Genomic DNA, 23630 nt, shown 5'->3' on the forward strand with positions numbered 1-23630 from the left:
TGAAATGGAAAATGAGTGAAAGCTGTCCAGTTCATTTCATCAAGCAAATACAATCTTAATTCCCAAATCTGATAAAGGGAGTTGAACAAAGGAAGATTAATATAAGCCCATTTCATTGAGAGCATATATGCAAAATCACTAAGTAAAAGCTCACAAAAATCCAGCAGTGTATTGGGAAAATAACCAATGGGGTTTATCCCAGGAATAATATAAAAGGGGTTCAGCATCAGGAAACTAACAAACTAAAAGCAAAACTCGTATTTCAAGAGATGTAAAAAAAAAAAAAAGTACGTGAAACAGTTCAGTGCTAACATGATTAAAAATTACATTATTAGCATCCTAGAATTCCTTAACTTTATTAAGCCCATATAGAAAAAAACCTAAAGCAAATATTTTACATAATGAAGAAAGTTTAGAGGCATTCCCACTAGGATTAGGGACGAGTACTTACAGAATCATTGCCACAACACTGAGAGTCTTGGACAACAGTAAAGAAATAAAAAAAGTAATTCCAAAGAATGGGAAGAGGAGATAAAGCTATCGTTGCAGATGGAAGAAAAAAATAAAAAGCCCATCATTGCGGATGAAATGATCATCTCTCTAGAAAATCCAACAGGATCTACAGAACCTTTTATTTATTTATTTATTTTAAAGATTTATTTATTTATTTATTTATTTGACAGACAGAGATCACAAGTAGGCAGAAAGGCAGGCAGAGAGGCAGACAGAGAGGGAGAGGGAAGCAGGCTCCCTGCTGAGCAGAGAGCCTGATATGGGGCTCGATTCCAGGACCCCGAGAGCATGACCTGAGCCGAAGGCAGAGGCTTAACCCACTGAGACACCCAGGTGCCCCTACATAGAACCTTTTAGGTAAGAGTTCGGTAAGGTTGCCGGATTTAAAGTCAACCTGCTAAAATTAATACCCTTTCTCTACACTAGTGGTTCTCAAATGTTTGTTCTCACAAACTAGTACACTCTAAAGATTCAGATCCCAAAGAACTTTTCTTTAGATGGATTGTTCCTACCAATATTTATTATAATAGAAGTAAAACTGAGAAATTTATGAAATATTGATGTTTATAATTAACAACAGGAAACTCATCACCTAAATCTCCAACTCATCAACATAAATCGCTTTTGAAAAAAAATATTATTTGCACACCTCTTTAATGGTTGTCTTAGTAAAACACAGCCGGATCCTCATAGGTGCTTCTTGCATTGAGTCTACTGCAAGTTTTAAGAAATCTGGCCTCATGCTGATATGTAGTTGGAAAGGGAGGAGTATTTAAATAGACTTTTTTAAGTAATTGTGGGTTTTCCTCTGTGATATTATACCAAAGCTTGGCAGGTGATAATTTCTTCCAGGTTAGTTGCAATGTAGAATCTGAAAGCTTATCAGTGAATTTTTCATACTATTCAATCCAGTTGGTGCATCATCTGCTTTGAAAAGATCTTTTGCCATGCGTGATTTTTTTTAACACAATGAAGTAATCATTTGGAAACTACTGATCCACTGAGTTAAGATATTCTTTTTTTTTTTAAGATTTTATTTATTTATTTGAGATAGAGAGAGAGACAGAGTGAGAGAGCATGAGAGGGGAGGTCAGAGGGAGAGGCAGACTCCCCATGGAGATGGGAGCCCGATGTGGGACACGATCCCAGGACTCTGGGATGATGACCTGAGCTGAAGGCAGTCGCTTAACCAACTGAGTGACCCAGGTGCCCAAGATCTTCTTCTTAGTGTTAATATATCAAAAAGTCATCTTTATTAATATCACCTGCCTCATCAGAAAGACTTAAAGTCTTCGGAGACTGTCAAGTTCATGACAGAAGTTTTCTAAAATTCTAGTTTTCTTTGAAACCTTTAATTTTATAATTACAACAAATACTGGTTTTTTTAAGCAACAGGTTGATTTCATTTTTTCAGAAAATGTCTGCCAAATATTCCCAAGTCTAAATAAGCATACTTTGTCCATCAGTAGTCTTTTCAACTAGAAATGGTTCTCTGAAAAGAACAGTGCCCCTCCCCACTCAAACAATGACACACTTTTCCTTTAGACAATCATTACACTTCAGTATGTAGTCATGCTTTGTGCAAAGTTTTCATTTTGTCAGTTATTTAAAAATATATACTCAAGGACAGAGATTCAACAAAGCTTGTTTTACTGTTTTATCAAGGACTTTCGTATAGAAAACTGGCTTTTTTCTGGTGTGTGGGGGGGTAAAGAACCCAGCAATGAGTAGAATTTAGCACCATGGCCTTGGTTCATGCTGACATAACAGTCGTTTGACCTGCCGTTGCTTTTGTACCATCACTGTAAATACCAACAGAGCCAAAAAGACAAAAAACAATCTCAGTATTATGAAAATAATTTTGACCTCACGGATCTCTGAAGAGTCCTGAGGATCCCCACTGGTCCATGGACCACAGTCAGAGAACTACTGCTCCACACCATAGACCAACTAGCTAAAAAATATAAACAAAAAGTGTCTTTTACAGTAACCAAACTACAAGGCAACCAGGAATTGAGTTTGCCAAAAGCATGTAAAATTTCCTAGATCTCTAAAGAAACATTTGAAAATCAAAGGTTATAGAGATCAATCTAAGTAGATACAAGACGAGGCGCCTAGGTGGTCTAGTAGGTTAAGCAACCAGCTCTTGGTTTTAGCTCAGGTCCTGGCCTCAGGGTCATGAAATCGAGCCCTTGGTCAGGGCTCTGTGCTCAGTGTGGACCCTACTTAAGATTCTCTCCCCCTTGTCCTGCTCTCTCCCCTCCATCCCTACTCACACATGCTATATCTCTTTCTCTCTCTCTCAAATCTTTAAAAAAAAAAAAATCACTATAAGATGGTTCATGCCCTAAGAGGGATGACTTGATAGCCTAATATATAAGCTCACTCCCAAATTAATCTATAATTCACTGCGGAGTCGCATCAGAATTCCAGAGTTGTTTTGTTTTAAGAACATGACACATTTAAATGGAAGAATAGAGGATATTGAATAAATCAACTTTAAGGGGAAAAGGATGAAGACTCGTCTTGTCCTGACACTACAATTAGAAAACCTTCACCAAAGCCTGTGAAGAAGAATGTAGACTCATGTACAAATGGGAAACGCCTGCTATGCTTCATCTGTGATAAAGTGGGAGCATAAGTCAGTGGGGAAAGGATGGGCTGTTTCAGAGATGAAGTTAGAAAGAAGGGCTTACTGGGGCGCCTGGGTGGTGCAGTGGGTTAAGAGCCTGACTTTGGTTTTGGCCTAGGCTATGATATCGGGCCTGGGAGGGAGCCCTGCAGGGGGCTCAGCACTGAGATGAGAGTAGGCTTGAGACTCTGTCTCCCTCTGCCCTTCCCCACTGCACGTGCGTGTGCACATGCTCTCTCCCTAAAGATCTATCTATCCACCTTTCTTTCTTTCTTTCTCTCTTTATTTATTTATTTATTTATTTTTTAAGATTTTATTTAACAGACAGAGATCACAAGCAGGCAGAGAGGCAGGCAGAGAAAGGGGGAGGCAGGCTCCCCGCTGAACAGAGAGCCCCATGCGGGGCTCCATCCCAGGAACCTGGGATCATGACCCCAGGTGAAGGCAGAGGCTTTCACCCACTAAGCCACCCAGGTGCCCCTAAAGATCTGTTTTTCAAAAAGGACTTCTACATGGAAAAAAACTAAATCATCCTCTGACAGAAACATGGTCTCCAGAGCGATTAGAGAGCAGAGATCAGGGTAATGAAGTAAATGTCAACCACTATGGATTTAGTATTTCTCTTTATGGTGACTATCCCCAACGAATGTTTTTACCTTTTCATTTTCCGTGCTGATTTTCAAAGCTTACCTGATATCTATTTGAGTTGAAGCAAAATTGCTTTAACTTTCTTGTAAAACATAACATGTTCCATTTTAGTTACTTCATTCTCTACATAGAATTGTCAGCTAACCATCTCTGCTTGAAAAAAAAATTCTTAGCCCCCTCCGAAGTGATGCCTTGAAAGCTCTATGAATCCTATCGATTCCCAGTTGCAAGAGGAAAAGATTCGTAAAATAATTACAAAAGAGTGCATCAGGAGTTAGTTAATTGAATATATCCCAGATTCCCCAGGATCTGGAAAAATCTATTCTTCCGAATCTTTTCTTCAGTGAATATTTGTCTTCTGTAGGGATTCTAAGCCAGAACATAAGCACCTCCTCAGAAAACAGAGCATTTATGTAATGTCTCCTTTGTCATGCCCCTGACTGGGAATTATTCCCTCAGCCGTGATCTGTCACACTCTGAATGGCTCTTGCTACAATCTTGTCTCTTTCCTCTGAAGATGCATAGAAATCTCATTACAAGCGTTCAACACCTGTTCTCTAAAAGGTCTCAGAAAGGATGTCAGTTTACTCCGCTCACTTGACAATGTGTCATATATTTGTGGTGTGTGTGTGTGTGTCTGTTTTACTTGTATATGGATTGCGATGCACAGATAAATGCAGTCTTGACATGGCAAGTTTTCTTTCTTTCATGAGCAATTTGATAGAATTTATTATCCTCCATATCCAGAGTTTGAAACCGACTGGTTGGTGACCTGTTCATTTATTTATTAACATGTGTCGGCAGGTAAACCGAGTGACCTAGACCAGTGTGGCTCGTGCAGCACCTTGTTAATCTGAGTACTTCAGATGTATTCAAAAGTCTTTTCCAATTGGACAAAACCAGAGTAATGCAAACTGACAGATTTCGCCTCTTTATTCTCCCCAGAGTTTGTTAGGACTCACAGCCTGGGCAGATGAGAGTTCATTACTTATGGGCCCATAACTAAGTGGCCATATAGCTTCAAGCACTAAATGGAAAGGCCTGATCAGTGTTTGGAAATGTCAGATTTTTTTTTTTTTTTAATTTCGGAAAAATGAACCTATAAAATATTCCTGCGGTATGTTGGTTACACATATGTTCATTGTGGCCAGCAAACCTGGGATGTTAAAACTGTAGAGATATTCCAAATATTACTAAGCCCTACCCTCCTCTCTACACCTGGTCTTTACACCTGTCCAACTGGGAGACATTGTCCAAATTTATGCATCAAATATCACTACTGGGATGCCTGGGTGGCTCAGTGGGTTAAGCCTCTGCCTTCAGCTCAGGTCATGGTCCCAGGGTCCTGGAATCAAGCCCCACATTGGGCTCTCTGCTCAGCAGGGAGCCTGCTTCCCCCGCTCTGTCTGCCTGCCTCTCTGCCTGCTTGTGATCTCTCTCTCTCTATCAAATAAATACAATCTTTTTTTTTTAATTTAAAAATTTTTTTAAAAAATCACTACTAACACATCACTTGGCTGCCCTAACACATCTTTCTTCCATGTCAAAGGAAACAGAGGTACATATAGACAGCAAGATCTTGAACTCATTTCTTAACACCCAGGGTTACAAATCCTTTCAAAGTGTATCTTTCTACTATTTTCTTTCCTTCTCCTTCAGCTTGTCCCCCAGCTGGGCAGCCTCTGTAGTCCCTTTCACCCTCCTATTGCCCATGTCCTCACACCTTCATTCCCACCACCTCCTGGGATCCTGCCTTGCCTGACTCCCATTGTTTATGGCAGACCTTCTCCTTGAGAATGAAAGAGAGTTTAAGGGGCAGGTGGAGAATGGGCCTGTGGAGGTGTAATGGTACTTCTTTGATGCATGAATATAACAAATGGCCATGGAAAGGCTGTTCTAAGTAAATGTAGTTTGAAGACAAGAGGAACTAGGCATGAAATTTAAGATGCTGTAGACCTTAATTATATTATAATTTAGTACTGGCCTGGCAGTCACTATAACTGAGATGATTCTGAGGGTTTTTAATTCCTGAATCAGAATTATATTGAGAGGAAATATACAATGTATGTATAAAAAACAGTAATATCAAGTAATAAGTAATATCAAGTAATATATAACAGTAATATCAAGGAGACCATTTGTCAGTTTCAGCTGCCAAATATGCATCAGTGTGAGGTATGTGTGTATATTTATATACGAATGATAATATAGGATATATCGATATATATCAGGGCTAAAGACCAGTCTTTGGGAAAACCCCTGTTATACAATTAGCAGGTAGAATTGCCAGTGGAAAATTTTTATGCTCTCATTAGAATCCTGCGGCATATATTCCAGCCAGGGCTAACCAGACCTAGCTAAATATCCACTGGAGAGAGTTTTCTTCTCTTCCAAGCCTTCATAGTCCTTGCAGCCAACAACACTATAATGATTTTTTTTTTTTCCCCTTGTGAGATCTTGGATCTTCCTCCTTCACAAACTTGAGAGCCAGTGTCTCAGGAGTTAAAAGGACAACTTTAATGAAACTCAAACCAAGCTGTCTGTGTTTCTCCACTCATAAAATCACATAAAAGCCTGTGACAACTGTTAAACTACATATTAAAACCTACTGATGTTTCTCTAATTCCATCACCAACATTCCTTATTTTAAGATCTTAAGAGAAAACTGTGTCTCCATAGTCCTCCCGAAGAAAGTCTCACAAAACATCAGTGACATCTACCTCACGTATGTATCTGGCTTTTTATGGCCCATCATATGTCCTGGATCTCTCTTGTTCTTGGCTTCTTTTTTTTTTTTTTTAAGATTTTATTTATTTATTTGTCAGAGAGAGAGAGAGCGAGAGCGAGCACAGGCAGACAGAATGGCAGGCAGAGGCAGAGGGAGAAGCAGGCTCCCTGCGGAGCAAGGAGCCCGATGTGGGACTCGATCCCAGGACGCTGGGATCATGACCTGAGCTGAAGGCAGCTGTTTAACCAACTGAGCGACCCAGGCGTCCCTTGTTCTTGGCTTCTACAGATTATTCCATTTGGGTCCAATCTGGCTGCTATTGGCCTATATACCCCAGTGGCCAATTCTCCTTTGTTCCACAGTTGACCACTTGCTTAAGTATGAATTTATTGGTGGGTAAGATAATCCAGGTAAAGTAGTTAATGTGACCATCACCACAGGACAATTATTCCAAAGTACTACATCATTAGCCGGTTTAATTCCAAAGGGGTATTAACTGGAACTTTGTTTTCAATGACAGGATCATTCAATGAGCTGGTCCCAAAGGGGTGCTAGGAATTAGCAGACCACAGACCTATTTGTTTCCAAACATCTGCAGTATTAGTATTCTCACAGATCTTAAACCGTTGTAGGGGGGCTGTGACATCTAGATATTTTCATTCATACAGAATTGTTCAACTATGGATACTATCCTGTCTAGAATTAACATTACAGAAAAGTAAAACGTGTTCAGATTCTACAGGAAAAAGTCACCTTTTTCTCCTAAAACGAAATTTATACAATGATGTAGCTTGATTTCAGGGAAAGGAGGAAGTAGCCTGAAGTTTCAACAAGTTGCCTTTGTATGTAAGCTCTTTTTCCATAAACACTAGTAGTTCTTAAAGTGCATACCCGAGACAAGGATCACTGGCGTTTCCCTGGAACTTGTTAGAAAGGTGAGTTCTTGAGTCCCAAACAGGAGCTCCTGATCTGAAACGCTGAGAGTAATGCCAGGCAATCTGTGCTTTAACAAGCTTTCCAGGAGGTTCTGGTGCCTGCTGGAGTTGAGAACGACAAGCCTATTGGGAATTATATATATTCCGTTCATTGATTAAAAGAATATATATTCCAGCACTCAGAGAACTACGCTCGCATTTAGGTTTCATTCAGACCAGGAACGGGTCAATGTGAGGTTATTCTCTTGCATTAATTGATAGTATCGAGTCTTGGGGGGTGAGATATTGGGCAAGTTGGAGTCAGGTTGGCCCTGAAGAGTTGGGGAAATGGAGTTTAGTTTTAGAAACCTCTTCTCCTCTAGATCCTGAGGCAACCTTCTTAGCAAATTACATCCTGTTCCTTCTAGGTGACTAAGTCAAAGGAGAGCTCCCAAAATTAGGTTGTCATACGTCTGGACAGTGGCAGGCAGGCTTGGAGAGAGACAGGTGGTTTTGCTTAATGAGAAAGAAAGTATTTGATTTTTTTTTTTTTTTTTTTTACCCTCCTCTCCATTTTGGGATGAGAAGTCCCACGAGCACTGAGATCTGGTCAGGACTGGGACCCTCAGGGGCCTGGTGGGGCTGGCCTCTGGTGCTGTGTCACCACAGGTTGCTGTGGCTAGAGCCAGACGATGGGTCAGAGAAACACCTCAATGAAAGTTTCGATTTTCTAGTTGAGTCATCAGTCGAGATCCTGCAAAGGGGGAGAACATTGACACCAACAGAAATTAAGATTAAAATTAGGACATAATCAGGGGCCAGTAAAAATTCCCTGAACCCGCTAGACTGATCTAAAGGGCTTTATAAGTGGAAGAAGACATGTAACATGGAGCAGTAGCTCAGATGGAACCTTTTCTGATCTAATAGGAACACATCCTTTACACACCCATAGCGGTGTGCAGTGTGTGTGTGTGTGCGAGGGAGAGAGAGACAGAGATGTGGTGCCTTATACTTCTGTAAGGTGAGAAAGGAGGAAGCAGTTAGTACCTGCTTTGGTGGAGGGAGACAGCACAAGGAAATGGAGGGATCCATTCTACCGTTGCTCAGCCAGGTCTGAAGGTAGGTAAGCTTTCCAACCAGCAGTCCATGGAGTGGATGCTGATCATCCTTGCCTCTGGATGACCTTCGGGTTTCCAGGTAGAAGAAATCAGATGTCATACCCTTGACCCAACTCTCTTGAATTTTTATACCCAGTAAGGCCAAACCTTACTGCTTGGGTCCTCCGTGTATCCCAGGGGAAGGCTTCCATGTTGCTGATCTCCCTACTCCTTCCAAGCTGGGGTCCTTCGTCTCCTTTCCCTACAAAGTGTTCATGTTTGCCTTTCCTCTTTTTCTTTTTCTTTTTTCCTCAGGACCCACAGTTACCCCTACAGTTCCTCCCTAAGTCTTACAAGTTTCTCACCTCAGTGTCCTGAGTGTCAGGGCTTTCTCCTCATCCGTCTGATTGATGTTTCTTAGAGGATGGGAGAAGCAAAAGAGTGAGTGTGTTTCTTTTCTTTCTTTTTTTTCTTCAGACAGAAGGAATAGAAAAGTGGGAGCCTTCAGTGTTAGACTGCTGCTAGCTTTCTCTGATCTAAGATTTCGACCTCAAACACATATCCATTAAAAGAAGCAGCATTTCTTTCTAAAGATCCCCATGTTATCCATGAGCAATTTAAAGCCTTCCTATTGACTTATTTTTGATCCTATCTCATGCTCAATTATAATGCTGTTCTTGCATATTGAGTGCATTTAATTCAGTCTCTATCAGAGCTTTATAGCAGGACTTCCTCATACTTAACAAAAACAGATAGTATGCATCTATCTTCTACCTTATAATCTGGTTTGGGAGAAAGATACAGAAATTCTTGGAGGCAGAAATATTACCTTGTTCATCGTTGTATCCCCTCAGTTGTTAGTACATTACCTTCCAGGCAAAAGTGTTTATTGAATCAAATTCAGGGTCACAAAATCAGGATACTGAAGAACCAAGCAAGAAATCTTAGTGACTATATAGGAATTACTTTTTGATGCACTCTAGCTGGTTATCATGACCTAGATGCAAGGGAGAGAAGTATTATGATGGCGTTATTACCATGGTCCTTCAATCCACCATCTTTAATTCTTTTCTTTTCCCCCCATTGGAATTTTCAAACTTTTTTTTAATTATTATTTTGTTTAGTATCAGTGTTTTGTTTAGTTGCAAGTATAGGTATGAATTTGTAAGAGTTAAGGTCAAGTACCCTATAAATTTTTCCATATCCTATATGGGGGGAAAAAAGGACTGAAATTATCTTATTGGTCTTTTTTCCAGGTCCCCTCACAACCTTCACTCTGAGCATTACTGTGTATCCACCACTAGAGATTTTGACAGGAAATGGCTGGAAGGGAGGTAGCTGGGGAGAATGTGCTGGAAGTATGCAATGGGGGAGCAGAATTAAAACCTACCAAGCTTTCTTCTTACATCTCCCCACCTCCCTACCTTTTCTCCAGTGAGACCTCTTCTTAAGTGTACAGAGGTATAATTAAAAGGAATTGCTCTGAGCAGCTGGGGAGTGTTATTGTAAAACAGTAAAAGTGTTCCAAAATGAAGAAACATACCTAAGAGCAATGCATTGAAAGTCATAAAGAAGCCTCACTACTCTGGGCATATTCACTGTAACTGTTATTATTTGAAATGTTATTACAATAATCAGCAACTTGGTGTGAAGTTTGTAGAATATAGAGATATCTGTAACACTGTAAAAATGTTAAAAAAGTGAAAGTGAATATTTTAAGGAGGCATTCTCAAATATTCAGTGCTCAGATTTTTTAAAGGGCTGTTGATAACCTTGCTGTCTAATAGAGTTCTGACTACAGAACGCATTAAACTTCTTGGCGATAGTCAAATGAGTGACAGCCAGAGATGGTGTACACAGTGTACTTGATAAAAATGCTATTTATTTAAAGGATTAGAGTGGCCATTATGTTTAAGTACAAAGTTCTGCTCCTCTCAATAAATTTAGTCTAGGAAAAATAAAACGTTTTAGACTGTTCTTAAGTTTCAGTAGAACACAGGGTCCTCTCAGAGATTTACTCAAGCTAGTGTCAAACGTAAAAGCTGGTTTTGACATATTCACATGTACACAGAAATAAGTCTTCAGGTTGTTCCTGTGATTAGTCTCGATTATTGCATACTTGTGGCTAAGGATATGGTGACTTTATAAACTCTTCAAACATTCAGCCATTTCAGAATTTTCTATTGAATATATACGAGCAGTTTAGCATGTGTGTATGTGTGTATGTTATTCGGAGAGCTGAAAGTGAAAAAGATTTCAAGTCTTTGTCTTACTGCTGTTTACTTGGCAGCAGAGGTAAGATTTTAATTCTCTCTCAGCTAGTGCCCTGTATGACCTTGGACACGTTCTTTAACCTCTCCCAAGAACTCTTTTTCCTAATCTGGAAATGAGGGCCATGATTATCTAACTGGCAGAATGCTTGTAAGGATTCAGTAATGATGTACTGAAGTAGGTAGGAAAAATAAATTCTTTTGTGACAAAAATGAAGATTGTTGCCTTTCTATTTGCTTATGAAACGTGATGTAAAATAAACATAGGAATATGTTTAAACAATATAATACAATGTCAAGAAAGCCCAACACTTATATTTATAGGAGGCATAGAATTCACTAGCTAGAAGTGTAGAAATTATACAGTTCAGTGGACTCTTAGCATGTATTTGGCTTATGGACCACTTTGAAAACCTGAAAGTTACAATCCTTCTCACCTCCAAATGCCTCTCTACACAGAAATTAGCATATAATTCGAAGGACACACCCTAAAACCTATTCCTAATCCCTAAATCCCTTGGGCTCTGAGTTCTCAATGTAATTCACCACTTTCCATCTCAAGATGGAAAAATTAAGGCATAGAAGTGGCATGCTCTTGAGAATTAAAAATTATTTTAAGAACTCTTTTACAAAGAAGTCTTTGTCAAATCCTTTAAGAACACAGCGCCCATCAGTTTTTTGAGCTTCGTTCTCGGACTGCTGCTGCACGTCATTGGTAGACTTGCTGACTAGTCCACCATTGGTGTGTTAGTGACAGAAGAGCTATTTGCCATCTCACACACAGTTACTTGAAATAATTTGGGTATTGATTTTACTTTTAACAGGGTTTTTCTTTAAAAAAAAAGAAAGTGTTCTTGTATTGTCAGTAAACACTCGTTAGGTACCTGTGATATTGAGAGCAGAAGATAACGAGACCCCGTCTCTGACTTTGATTTGGACACTGTGGAGTAAACAGGCTCATAAGTGCATAAGAGGGAAGCTCAGAGAGAGGAGCAACTCATTCAGACCACCAACTTTGAAAAGGTCCCACATTTAAGGTAACGTTCAAGTTGTATCTTCGGTGATAAGTAGGAGTTTCGTAGGCAGAGAATCCAAATATCTTAATTCCCTGTATGTGTGCAGATTTTGCAATGCTTACTTATCTTTTTAGTTTAGAATAACTAATTTATACATATATGGAAATTAGTCCTAAAATATATGGAATGTCCCACTGAAGACCCATTCCCTAGCTTCATCAACCATGCGCCCTCACTCCCTGAGCCACAGTCTCCGAACCTTGGGGTCATTCTCCTCTGTGGCTTGCAATTTCTAGTTACTCACAAGGGCTTGCAATTTCTTTCTTCAGTGCATCCCTGCACCTCCCTATTCTGTTTCCGCTATCATCTTCCCATAGTTCTCTGTTTTCTAGACCTGACCCGGGTTGTACAACCTCACCAATCGTTTTTTTCTACACAACCACAGATGCATTTTCCTAAAATGAATTTAGTTTGAAGCCTTACAAAGAAACACTTACTTTAAGTTAGACACAGGACATAGTTATACAGCGTACTTATCATCTCACCGAAAGCCTGCCACCGTCTGACCTGGGGCTCATCACCCATTGTTCTCCAGCACGTTTGTACTCCAGCCAGCCAAGGGCAAGGCAGAGAGGGTTAGAGCCCACATTAAGCTCAGGTCTCACCTACTCCACTTGCTAGCTGTTGCACTTCACCTGTCCAAGCTTGTTTCCTTATCTACAAGTTACATGGACAAATAACCAAACAACTTAGAGCTTTTGAGGAATTTAGTGTGATGATGCATGGAAAGTGCCTGGTGCTATGCCTGACACATTCATTGGCTCTCAGTAAATGGTAACATTTGTAATCATCATCATCATCAACTTCCTTTGGAATGCACTGCATCTCTGTCACACAATCATTTCTAAAAACCCATCCTCTACTTACCCAGGTCATTTGTTATTCCTTTAGGACCTGCTTCAGATCCTACTTACATTCCTGCTGATTCCTCTCCCCAAACCCACCTGCTCTCAGCCGTTCTCACCTCTCCTACATTACTGCCATATTTGCTTTACAATGTTTCCAAACTCTTCTTAAGGATCTTGTCTTCCTCACCAGACTTAAGTAAGTAGAGCTGCCCCCAAGTGGAGTAGACTGTCTTGCAAAGTCATGAGCCTCCTTGACTTCACCCTCTTTTGAGGATGTTGAAGTGATCATGAAACAGATGGAAGATTGGATAGTTGATGTCTAAGTATCCTTTCAGTAGTGATTGTTGGAGTCTGAGTTGTTTAAGATCAGGGGCATGGCTTATACCTCCTACTTCTCACAGTTAAGAACATTGTAGGCACACTCTATTACGTGGTGTTTGGCAGACTGGTTTTCTGCTCTTGATCCCTGTCGCAGACAAACAGTGGTTTTCCATCCTGCAGGGAGGTTTAGGAGGATGAGTGCAGGGTTAGGGAGTGGAAACCCCCATGTTTATCACACCGGGACCTATAGTAAACTTACAGTGAATGTTTAATGAACAAGCACCAGCCATAAGCAATGTTTCACTGCATCATTGCATATCCTTCGGAAACGAGCAAATGGAAGAGCATCCTCCAAATTTAAGGCTGAAGTTTTAGAAAGAAGTTAAAGGAAAAGATGCATTGCCAAAAAACAAAACTCCTTAGGTTCCACAGCAAAAGCTCTTTTTCTGAATATTTTACTTCTCTTCCTTACAACCTCCTTCCTGGAACAAAGAGAGAGTCCATGAATATAAGACAGGGTTTATCTTCCATGTCTTTATTGGAAACAGTGTTCTTCACATTCAATTTTGAAATGGTTTCATTACATAGGGCCCCTCTAATTTCTGCCAGTTTCTTGTATCTCTAAAATCAACTGCTTTTCCTTCTCTGTTACTGAATTTAGGGTAGCTGTACTTAATCTGTGGCCTGGCCTTTTCATACCAGTTTGCCTCGATGCCGAAAGAACCTTCAGCTTTAAAGAATGCCTCCCCAGCCCTCTGCAGATAGAGGAGGGGACAGGGTGACATAAAGGTGGATAGGGGAGGAAGGGAGGAAATCAGCTCATCGAAGGTTGTCAGACTACTTTAGGTGACTTTATACTTCTTGATTTAATCAACCTAAACTATATAGACATTTCAGGCTGAGAATTTAAGTAGCAACAACAACAACAAAAAGAAAACCATGGTTTTTGCTGTCAGGAATGACTCATCTGGTAAGAATGGTATTGTATTGGTAATACAATACAGAGAGAAGGAAAAGACTGTGGTATCTGCTCTCTTTGTGTTTTTGACCTTGAGGAGAATTATAACTTGTTTGTTGCGGAAGTTGAGCATCTGATGTGCTGATGCACCTGTTCGTTCTTATATATTAAATGTCACAGCACTTGCAGTTCCTGGGATTGCTTTGTGGGTGAAATATTTTCTGTAATCTGGTGAACTGTTTGTTGTTTTTTTTTTTTTTTTTAAGAACATATCTATTTGTGTATTTTGCATCTCTTATTTCTCAAAAATATGCTTTCTATTCTATTTCAACCCCTTGGTCTCCTCATTGTAAACTGGAATATGTTTGGCTCTTTATTTTCAAGGTCACATTATTATGATTTCTTTTTAACATAGAGACCATGAACCAGGCACCTCCTGCTAGAAAGCTGGAAGAGGTTCTTCATCTAGCAGAGCTCTGCATAGAAGTCTTACAGCAGAATGAAGAGCATCATGCAGAGGTGATGACTTGCTCTAAATGTCATATAAAGCGTCATATAATGCTTTGCTGTAGTGGGAACAACACTGAGGGAGTGGCCTGCCCATAGATTTGATATACGTGTGGCCATCTACCTGTAAAAACCTGAGACCATGTGTGCATTTCCCTGAAACACAATTCCTATATGTTACGAAGGGGCCGTTTGTGTGTATGATTTGTCATCTATTGCTGACAACAGTCCAGCACATGGGAGAGCTTATGGGGTCTGCCAAAGATGTACCAGTAGTAAGAAGCAAAGCTAGAGCACAAACCCCATCTCTTGATGCCATGATTGCTTTAGTTTGGAAATGTAAATTCATCAGTGTGCAAAAGGAAAAGTAGTGATCCGCTATAACAAAATCAAATAGAAGTTGGTCCGAAGGTTGTGGGTTATTGTTAAGCTGTTGTTAAGCTGTTTAACAAAATCAAATAGAAGACATCCGTAACTCTATGACTTAGAACTAGTCTTTTATTCTTACCATCAGACTTTTCTTAAAATTTTCACTAAGCTTTTATTGTTTATAGTTTTCTGAAGTTTTCATTAGATATTAACATTCCCTCTGTGGAGTAGTATTTCCCCAGGCCAACTGCTTGTTCTAAGACTTAAAAGTCTTTCTAATAGTCTTTCCAAACCTCTTTCTAATAGTCATGAGTTTATTTAAACAAAACAAAAAAAAAAAAAAGGTTTTTTTGGCACTTAGAATTGGGTGGAGAGTGCTCACTTTGGCAGCATGTATACTAAAATTGGAACAGATTGGATGGGGAAAATATATGGAATTAAGTAAATATAACAAATTTCACTGTTCTAACAGTGCTCTTATTCCTGAAGAAGCACATGAAATGGGCAAAAAAAAATTTTTAAGCCCAGATACTTAAGAATTTATACAATATTTATATGTAATGAAGCCAAGTTCCCAAAAATATAAGAAACTATAGGAAGTACATTTTAAGCAAATTTTTAAAAAAGAATATTCATGAAACCTTACTATAGGTTACTAAGATTTATTGTATCTGGTTATAAATATGATCATTCAAAACATCTGCTTTTAGCTCACACTATGGAATCTAGTTTTTACCTTGCATCTGTCATGTGTGAACTTGTTATGGATATTGTATTTTAAACTGAAGAAACAGCTGCTTCAATAATTTGAAATGAATCCCCATGAGGATAGTTTCTGGGCTGGTACCACTGCTATGTTACAATGAGAATGACTGTGTGATAAAATATATGTATGTGTTGTCTTTGTCTTCTATTAAAAGCCATTATCATCAGAGTATTAGACCTTTTGAATTAAAAACTATTTCTGATTGGATATGCAATTGCAGTATAATTCACCTAAACAGGTACATCTAATATTCCCATACAATTCACAGAAACACTATTTAATTTTCCTGCCCTTGTAAGGAAAATAATTACTTTCCTGTTTTTAAATATAATTATTAAATGTTGTCTATGCCATGCAATGACTACATGCTTGTTAAAGATAATGTATCCAAACACAATTAAACCGTAAATAGTATTTTCCACTCCACAAAAATGTGGTTGACTTTACTGAACAGAGATAATCATAACTTATAAATATTCTACTATAACTATAGAACTGTTACAATGACCTCTTTTAAAAATGCTTAGTAACACTATGGCATTTTCCATCCCCCAATGCTTCCAAATTCTTGGAATCCATCAGGGAAGAGAGGTGAGTAAAACTGTTCCCACTATTATTCTAGCATGGAATAACTTTTTTAGTCAAGGTAAGTTAGAACTCACTTGGACGATAGTTAATTTTAAAGCCAACGTAGTTCTCCTTCCAATTAAAGACTATTTCTTGGAATGGGCTTACAATTGTTGTGTTTTGGTAATTGTGTGTTATTAATAATTGCATGCATAATTAAGGCCAGCTGAAAGGATTTGGATAATGCAGTTTTCTCTCTCTCTTTTTTTTTTGTCATTTTCTTTTTTCTTTTTTTTAAAGATTTTTATTTTATTTTTTAAGTAATCTCTATACCCAACATGGGGCTCAAATTTACAACCCCCAAGATCAAGGGTCACATGCTCTACTGACTAAGCCAGCCAAGTTCCCTGCCTTTTTCTTTTTTTAACCAGAAGATCCAACTTTTCCAAACAATACTGAGGAGTGAATTGGTCTGATTCTAAAGTCATTTCCAGAGTGAATTAGGAGACTGAACTCTGCACTGATCTTTATTCTGCTGAATGTTCAAGCTGGGGTCTCTTTACTCTGTGAGAGAGCACCGGGCTCGGCTCCCTTGGTGGAGGTCAGCACGTCTGCCTCACAGAGCCCTCCCTTTGGCTCCTGCTCAGGCTTCTTTTACTTTCATTCTACCGGTCTCCCAAGGGCAGTTTACTTTCGGGGCTAAGAGGTTGTTTGGATCTTTCAGCAATTTCCCGGTCAAGCAATCTTTGTGTCCTTCACATTTTTTGACAGTGACTGGCTTAGAAGGCAGTCCTCCCTTCTCTCGGATGGCCTCTTAACCTCTTCTCTCAGGCTTTTTTCTGACTTGTTTTCTCTTTAAAAAGATCACTTAAGATCCTTTCCAGAAGATCTTTAAGGCTGCCTCCACATTCCAGTGACTAGACTGTGCCTGACCAGGAATTTAGGCAAACAGATCTGTATACCGTTCATCCAAAGGCCTCTCCATTTGATGATGGCGGGAGGTCCCAGATGCTGATGAGAAAGCCTTGGGCTTTTGTCTCCACATACACCATCGGACTGATAAGAAAACTGACCCAGAAAGGTTGAGCAAGTTGCCACATGCACACAGGTGGTTAGTGATGGGACTCCAGACCTGGGCGCTTTGCAGAGAACCACACTGTTATTTTTCATTCAGTAGAAGGGCGCAGGGGTTGTCTGACCCTGGATCTGTTGCCAAGTTTCATACCAGGCATCATAGCAGGGATGTAAATGCAGAGCGGATGATTATGGTGCAAGCCTGGAGATATCCCTTTCCATTCATTCTCTTCCTTTCCTTGCTGGCTGGTGTAGCCTAGGACCCTGCCTAGGGGGATGGAGTCCTGAAAGGATCAGAAGATCAATAAGATCAATTCAAGCACAGCTCAAGTTGCCTCTTTGTTGGTTATTATGACAGCAGATTCTTGACTTAGGTCCCTAAAATAGTCTAAATGTAATATTGTCCACCATGTCGGTGATAACTGAAGCAAAAACGATGCTTGGCAGCAATTTGGTATTTGCATCACAGGTTCAGTGCACGCAGCTGGTTCACCTTGCGCTTCAGTTGCCTGTGCCCCAGACCCTCCAGCAACAGAGGCAGGACAGGAAAGGAGTTCAGTGTGGATACACACAGTTGCACATCTGCTCACGCACATAAACATCAGCATCTGAACCAGGTTATGTTTCTGGTTGGATTCTAACACAAAGAGAAGGGGTATTTGATATTTTTTTCCCATATATTTTGCTTCTCTGTGATCTTCTTTTCTCACTAGCATGCACATCTAAGGAACATCTTAAAGTCTGGTTATTTGTTCATGAATAAGGTCTGTTTACTACCTACTACTAACTAAATCTCAGTAATCTCAACAATTGAATTACTGTTAATTACATAGTATTTATATCTGGACAGCCAGGTAGATAGCCATTTAGATAAACCAGCATTTTTTTAGAGGTGGTTTTAAGTTTAGGGTTAGATTACTCTCGTCCAACAAATACCCCTCATCACGGAAGATGAAGACCAGCAAGTGGTTTTGAGATGGGAGAGTTAGAGAGGCAGAATTGCATTTGCCACTGTAACTCTCAAATGAAATTCCATGGGTATGAATATCCCACCAAAAATGTTTGTTAATTATTTAGTAATTTTTAATACTATACATATAGTATATATAATAATATATAACAATAAGAGTAGTATTTTACCCTGACTTATGCTTTAAGATATTTTCCGTTTATCATCACACTCAGTTACTTCAATATCTATATTCATATATGAGCCCAACTAGGGAGTGATTTTGTTGAATTGAAAGAGTTGTAAAACACTGATGGTTGGCCTGACAGTGGTTTAGCTGTCACCCTCTAGTCTATTCTCCTGGCTCCTCAGAACAGCTTACATGTTTCTAGAATGTCGCCCATCAGTGTTACATTGCCTGTGTGTGTGTGTGTGTGTGTGTGTGTGTGTGTGTTGGGGCTAGAGGTTATTCAAGACACTGGACTATCTCCTGAACTTTCAGGATCATCTACAAAATACAGGATTGCAAACTAATCTTTTCTTGGGGAAAAATGAGCACACACAGCAGCCCAAAACCAGATTCACAGGTTTCCTCATTTAGGCAGCCATTTTCTTTTTTATGGTTGTAAATTATAAATTTTAACTAGATGGTGAGTGTAAAAGTAATGAAAAGCCTCTTCCCTCAGAGAAATTAGAAAATATATAAAGAAATAAGATATTAATAGATGCTCTTACAGGAAGAAAAATAAAACAAAACAGGACATTACCAGTGGTCTGAGCTGCAAAATATGATAGATATACAGACGGACAGACAGGTAATGTGCTATATATAGTTAATTAAGAAGAGTCTGCATATGTAAGAGCTTGATCTCTGCACTCCAGCTGACCTGGATTCAAATTATTATTCTGTCACCTACCAACTATTTGACTTTGGGCAAGTCGTTTAATCTCCCTGAATTTGCCACCCAACAAATTAAGGATAATTATGCCATCTACCTTTCTGGAAGGGTTATTTGGAGGGTTAACAATGTAACGTATAAAGAGCCTTTAGAACAATACTTGGCATGTAAAATATCTCAATTCACATTATAAGATCAGTATGGATTTCAGCTCATGTCTGTAATTACTGATAGTGATTAGTTTTTTACTTTTGTAGATCAGGAGGTTTTCATATTCATAGAATTTTCATTACGATGCGAGGGGATATTCAGACAAGTATTATTATTGCCATTTTGCAGATGAGGAAATAGAAATCCACCCAGGGAACTGATTTGCCCAGGAGCGTTCAAGTCTCCCCACTACGTGCAGAAGCTCAGTACTCACTGCCAGGTTCGGGGTGCCTTCTTAGCTGCCACTGTTTCCAATAACATTCAGAAAACAAACACAGCTTTAAAGTATTGTCTCCCGGACACATATATTGTTTTCACTATATAAGATTTTTATTGTTAGAACTTGGATAGAAATGATTTGGCTAAAGACTTTTCATCAAGTTTTGTTTTGTATTTTCCTCTTAATCAAATTAAACGTTGCCTCTGCCTCTGCCATCTCATTTATACTAATTAGTGGCTTAGCATTAGAGCCAGGGTGACTTTAACACAGATGATCATGACTTGGTTAGTGCACTATAGCTGTATGCATTTCTGAGTGGGGCTTCCTTCACCCTGGTGGAGATCCTGGTGCTCTGGACCCTCTACCATCTCCCATGAAGTGGTCCTCAGGGGAGGACATCACACAGCCTCTCTTCTTACTGACAGTCGGAGGGGAGAGGACTGCCCCGCAGCAGGATGGCAGAAAAGATGAGGGGATCGGTGTAGAATCCACCCTGTGTTCTTAAGGCAGCAGACTGTGACCCTGGCTTTTCCTTTTCAACAACTGTGATTGCTGAAAGCTTTCATCACAGACCGGCTGACATTCGTCAGGAATACAGTTTTACACACAGATGTATATTTCTGCAAAACAGGATGAAAATTTTGAATTGATGGCAAAATCTTGCTATCCTGAAGATACTTTTTTTTTTTTTAATATTTGAGTTTATTCTTCATTTAACTTTTAAAACACTACTATAGTTGAATATTAAAACAAAAACAATAGCAAGTAGTGAGCTATGATTATAGTCCTTCACTCATTCACTACTGCACATAAAATGCCAGCAGTGTTATTCACTGGCCCCATTAAGAGGTCTGACACTGAACACCACCCCTGGGATGATGTTCATCATCCTCATATGCTTCCCCATTGTAATGACGCCGTCTTTCCTGATTTGGATCAAAGTCCACCAGTTCTACCTGGTCCATTTCATCAGTCTCTTCTACTTCCTTCCTCTCAGGTAGGAGTTTTTCCAGCAAAGAGAGTTCATCAGGAGACAGAAAGCCATTCTCAGGAAAATTTACCTTAAATTCAATGATGAGGTGACCCTTCTCATATGGCCTACGATAAATTGGCATGCCTTCATTTAGCACACACTTGATATCTCCATGCTTGACAATTTGACCTGGATGAGAGGTGATGACAATGGTTCGGTTGTCAAGAGTAGATATTGGCTTTTGGAAACCGCACAGTGCTTCAACCAGCTGTATGTCCATACACATGAAAAGGTCTTCTCCTCACCGAGTAAAAACAGCATGGTCCTTCTGATCTAAAACAATGATAATATCTCCTGGTTCCAGTCCTGGTTCTTGGTCTCCCTCACCATGGAATGTTATCTTCTGGCCATCTTTCATGCCTTTGTCAATATGAACTTCTAGAATCTTCCTCTCTCGAACTATCTTCCTTCCATTGCAGCTTTTACATCTATCTTTAGGACTGATCCGTTCCCCATGGCCCTGGCACTCCATGCACACAGACTGAATTTGCTGAACCATTCCAGGTCCTATCTGATGAATTCTTATTTGCATTCCAGTACCTCGGCAATTGGGACAACACTCAACTGCTCCTTTCTTACCACCTCGGCCTTCACATTTATCGCAAATCACATTCTTTTGCAGAGCTAGTTTTCTTGTTGCACCGTTATATAAATCTTCTAAGGTTACTGAGAGCTGATGCACAACATTTTTACCTCTCCTTTCTCTCTGCATTCTTCCTCCTCCTCCAAAAAACATATCAAAGATGTCCATGGGGGAGCCAAAACCACCACCAGCTCCACCTTCTTTAATTGCCTGTTCACCTCCTTTGTCATATAATTTCCTTTTCTTTGCATCAGAGAGTACTTCATAAGCTTGAGAAATCTGTTTAAGCTTCTCTCCTTCATTTGGATTCTTATCAGGGTGGTACTTCAAAGCCAGTTTCCTGTAGGCCTTTTTCAGTTCTTCTTGGGTGGCATTGGGTTTGACCCCCAAAACATCATAATAAGTGGTTTCTTTCACCATTTTCTACAGCCGGTGAGAGGGCCGAGGCCGATGTGGGGGAGCGGGAAGGAGCGCGTTGCTGGGCGCAGCTCGGGTAGCTGCCGCTCCTCCGCGTCTCACTGAGCGTTCTGGAAAGTTCCCCCCCCCCCCTTTTTTTTTAAAGAAAATTCTATTCCATTTTATTTCATTCTGCCCTTGTGGCTTTGTCTTCCAAGTTCACTTTAAAAAGAGCTATGGAAAAAAAAAAAAAAAAAGAGCTATGGAAATTTTTCCAAGTCTTGAAATAATCCTGACCTAACATAATTGCTATTTTCTTAATTTTATTGAATTTTATTTTTAGATTTTATTTATTTATTTGAGAGAAAGAGAGAATGGGAGAAACCATAAGAGGGCAGAGGGTCAGAAGGAAAAACAGACTCCCCACTGAGCAGGGAGCCCGATGCAGGATTCAATTTTGGGACTCCAGGATCATGATCTAAGCCGAAGCAGTTGCCTAACCAACTGAGCCACCCAGAAACCCCTATGTTCTTAATTTTAATCTTTTGAAAAAGCATGATGAGCTAGAGGTGAGACTTTAAACTGTCTTTGCAGTACTGCATTTTTTTTTTTTTTTAAGAGAGAGCTCCAGCAGGGAGAGGCAGAGGGAGAATGAGAGAGAACCTTAAGCAGGCTCCACAGTCAGCATGGAGTCCAACATGGGACTCAGTCTGACAGCCCTGAGATCATGATCTGAGCCAAAGTTAAGAGTCAGACACTTACAAACTGAGCCCCTCAGGTGCCTCATGCTGCATTTTTATTAGAATTTCTATCCTGTTTGACCTAGAGTGTCAGGTCCGTCACTGCTATAGCTCTAAAAAACAAGAGTAAAACCCATGTCATGGAATTATACTGTTTTATTTGTTTACTTATGTATTACTTGTCATATACCCATTTTAGTAGACAGTTTAAAAGGATTCAAAGGTAATATTTTGAAAGAGCAATAGCTCATGACATAGCGCATACCATTTCCAGCAGTTTTGCACATTTATATATTTGTAGCAGCAAAGTCAAAGTCCTAAGCCTTGAGCCAGGCATTGAGTGTCCCTAAGTCTAATATCTGTATTTTTCCTAGTAGGCAATATTTTCTTATATTTGCCACCCATTAATTCATCATATGGTGATTTCTTTTATTAATATGTTGAACATTATTCTTGTGATACAAGTTTTTAAGAAAGTACCCAATGTGATGGGGCAACAAGATGGTCCAATTGGTTAAGTATCTGACTTCGACTTGAGTCATGATCCCAGGGTCCTGGGCTCAAGCGCTGAGCAGCCCCACTTCTAGCCCTGCATCATGCTCCACATTCAGCAGGGTTTCTCCCTCTGCCCCTACCCCTGCTTGAACTTTCACTTTGTCTCTATCAAATAAAGAAATAAAATATTTTTAAAAAGAAAAAAAGAAAGAAAATACCCAGTGTGTTGATATTTTATAATCCATTTTGTTTTGTGGTTTGACTATCATGTGGTTTTAATGTAATTTACCTTTGAAGAAATTAAATGGAAGTTTTACAACCATGTATCTCTTAGAAAGTTCTTGAAAGTAAATATTGATTTCTCTGGCTATAGTATGATGAATCCTTTTTTAAGTGATTAGTTTCGATTGGAAGAATAATAAAAAATTCTATATCCCAGAAGTGTGAATGTTTTGTAGTTATTTGGTTAAAAAGTTGTAACACCAGCAAAAGATAAACTTTAAAAGGGAAGGAAGGGGGTGCATAACTGGGTCAGTCTGTAGAGTCTGTGGCTCTTGCTCTTGGGGTCATGAGTTCAAGACCCATGTTGGGTGTAGAGTTTACTTAATAAAAAAAAAAAAAAAATTATTAAGGGAAGGGGGAAAGACCTGAAAAACAATTCACTAAAAACAGTATGGGATCCTTATTCATTTGAAAAATGTGTTCAAACTCATTCTTAATTAAAGAAATGCAAATTAAAACAAAACTGAGATCAGATAGCCAGAGAAATCCACATTACTTTCTTGTGTGAGTTAACTTTACAGGAGATGTAACCTCT

The 23630-nt window shown here is 39.4% G+C and overlaps 1 protein-coding gene and 1 pseudogene across 21 annotated transcripts in view; one reads left to right on the forward strand and one right to left on the reverse strand.

Moving 5' to 3' along the window:
- Positions 1 to 23630, forward strand: part of CADPS2 (calcium dependent secretion activator 2) — a 535725-nt gene that overhangs the window by 428424 nt on the left and 83671 nt on the right. For 13 of the 21 annotated variants that reach the window (XM_032305737.1, XM_032305741.1, XM_032305748.1 and 10 more), the window contains 2 exons: positions 14421 to 14524; positions 16230 to 16238. In XM_032305737.1, the coding sequence (XP_032161628.1) occupies positions 14421 to 14524; positions 16230 to 16238 (113 nt within the window). The remainder of the gene's footprint in view (positions 1 to 14420; positions 14525 to 16229; positions 16239 to 23630) is intronic. The other 8 variants (XM_032305738.1, XM_032305744.1, XM_032305749.1 and 5 more) reach the window with 1 other exon arrangement.
- On the reverse strand, positions 20256 to 21696 carry LOC116569453 (annotated as a pseudogene).

Source organism: Mustela erminea, chromosome 11, assembly GCF_009829155.1.
Source record: "Mustela erminea isolate mMusErm1 chromosome 11, mMusErm1.Pri, whole genome shotgun sequence".
In the NCBI taxonomy this organism is placed as follows: domain Eukaryota; kingdom Metazoa; phylum Chordata; class Mammalia; order Carnivora; family Mustelidae; genus Mustela; species Mustela erminea.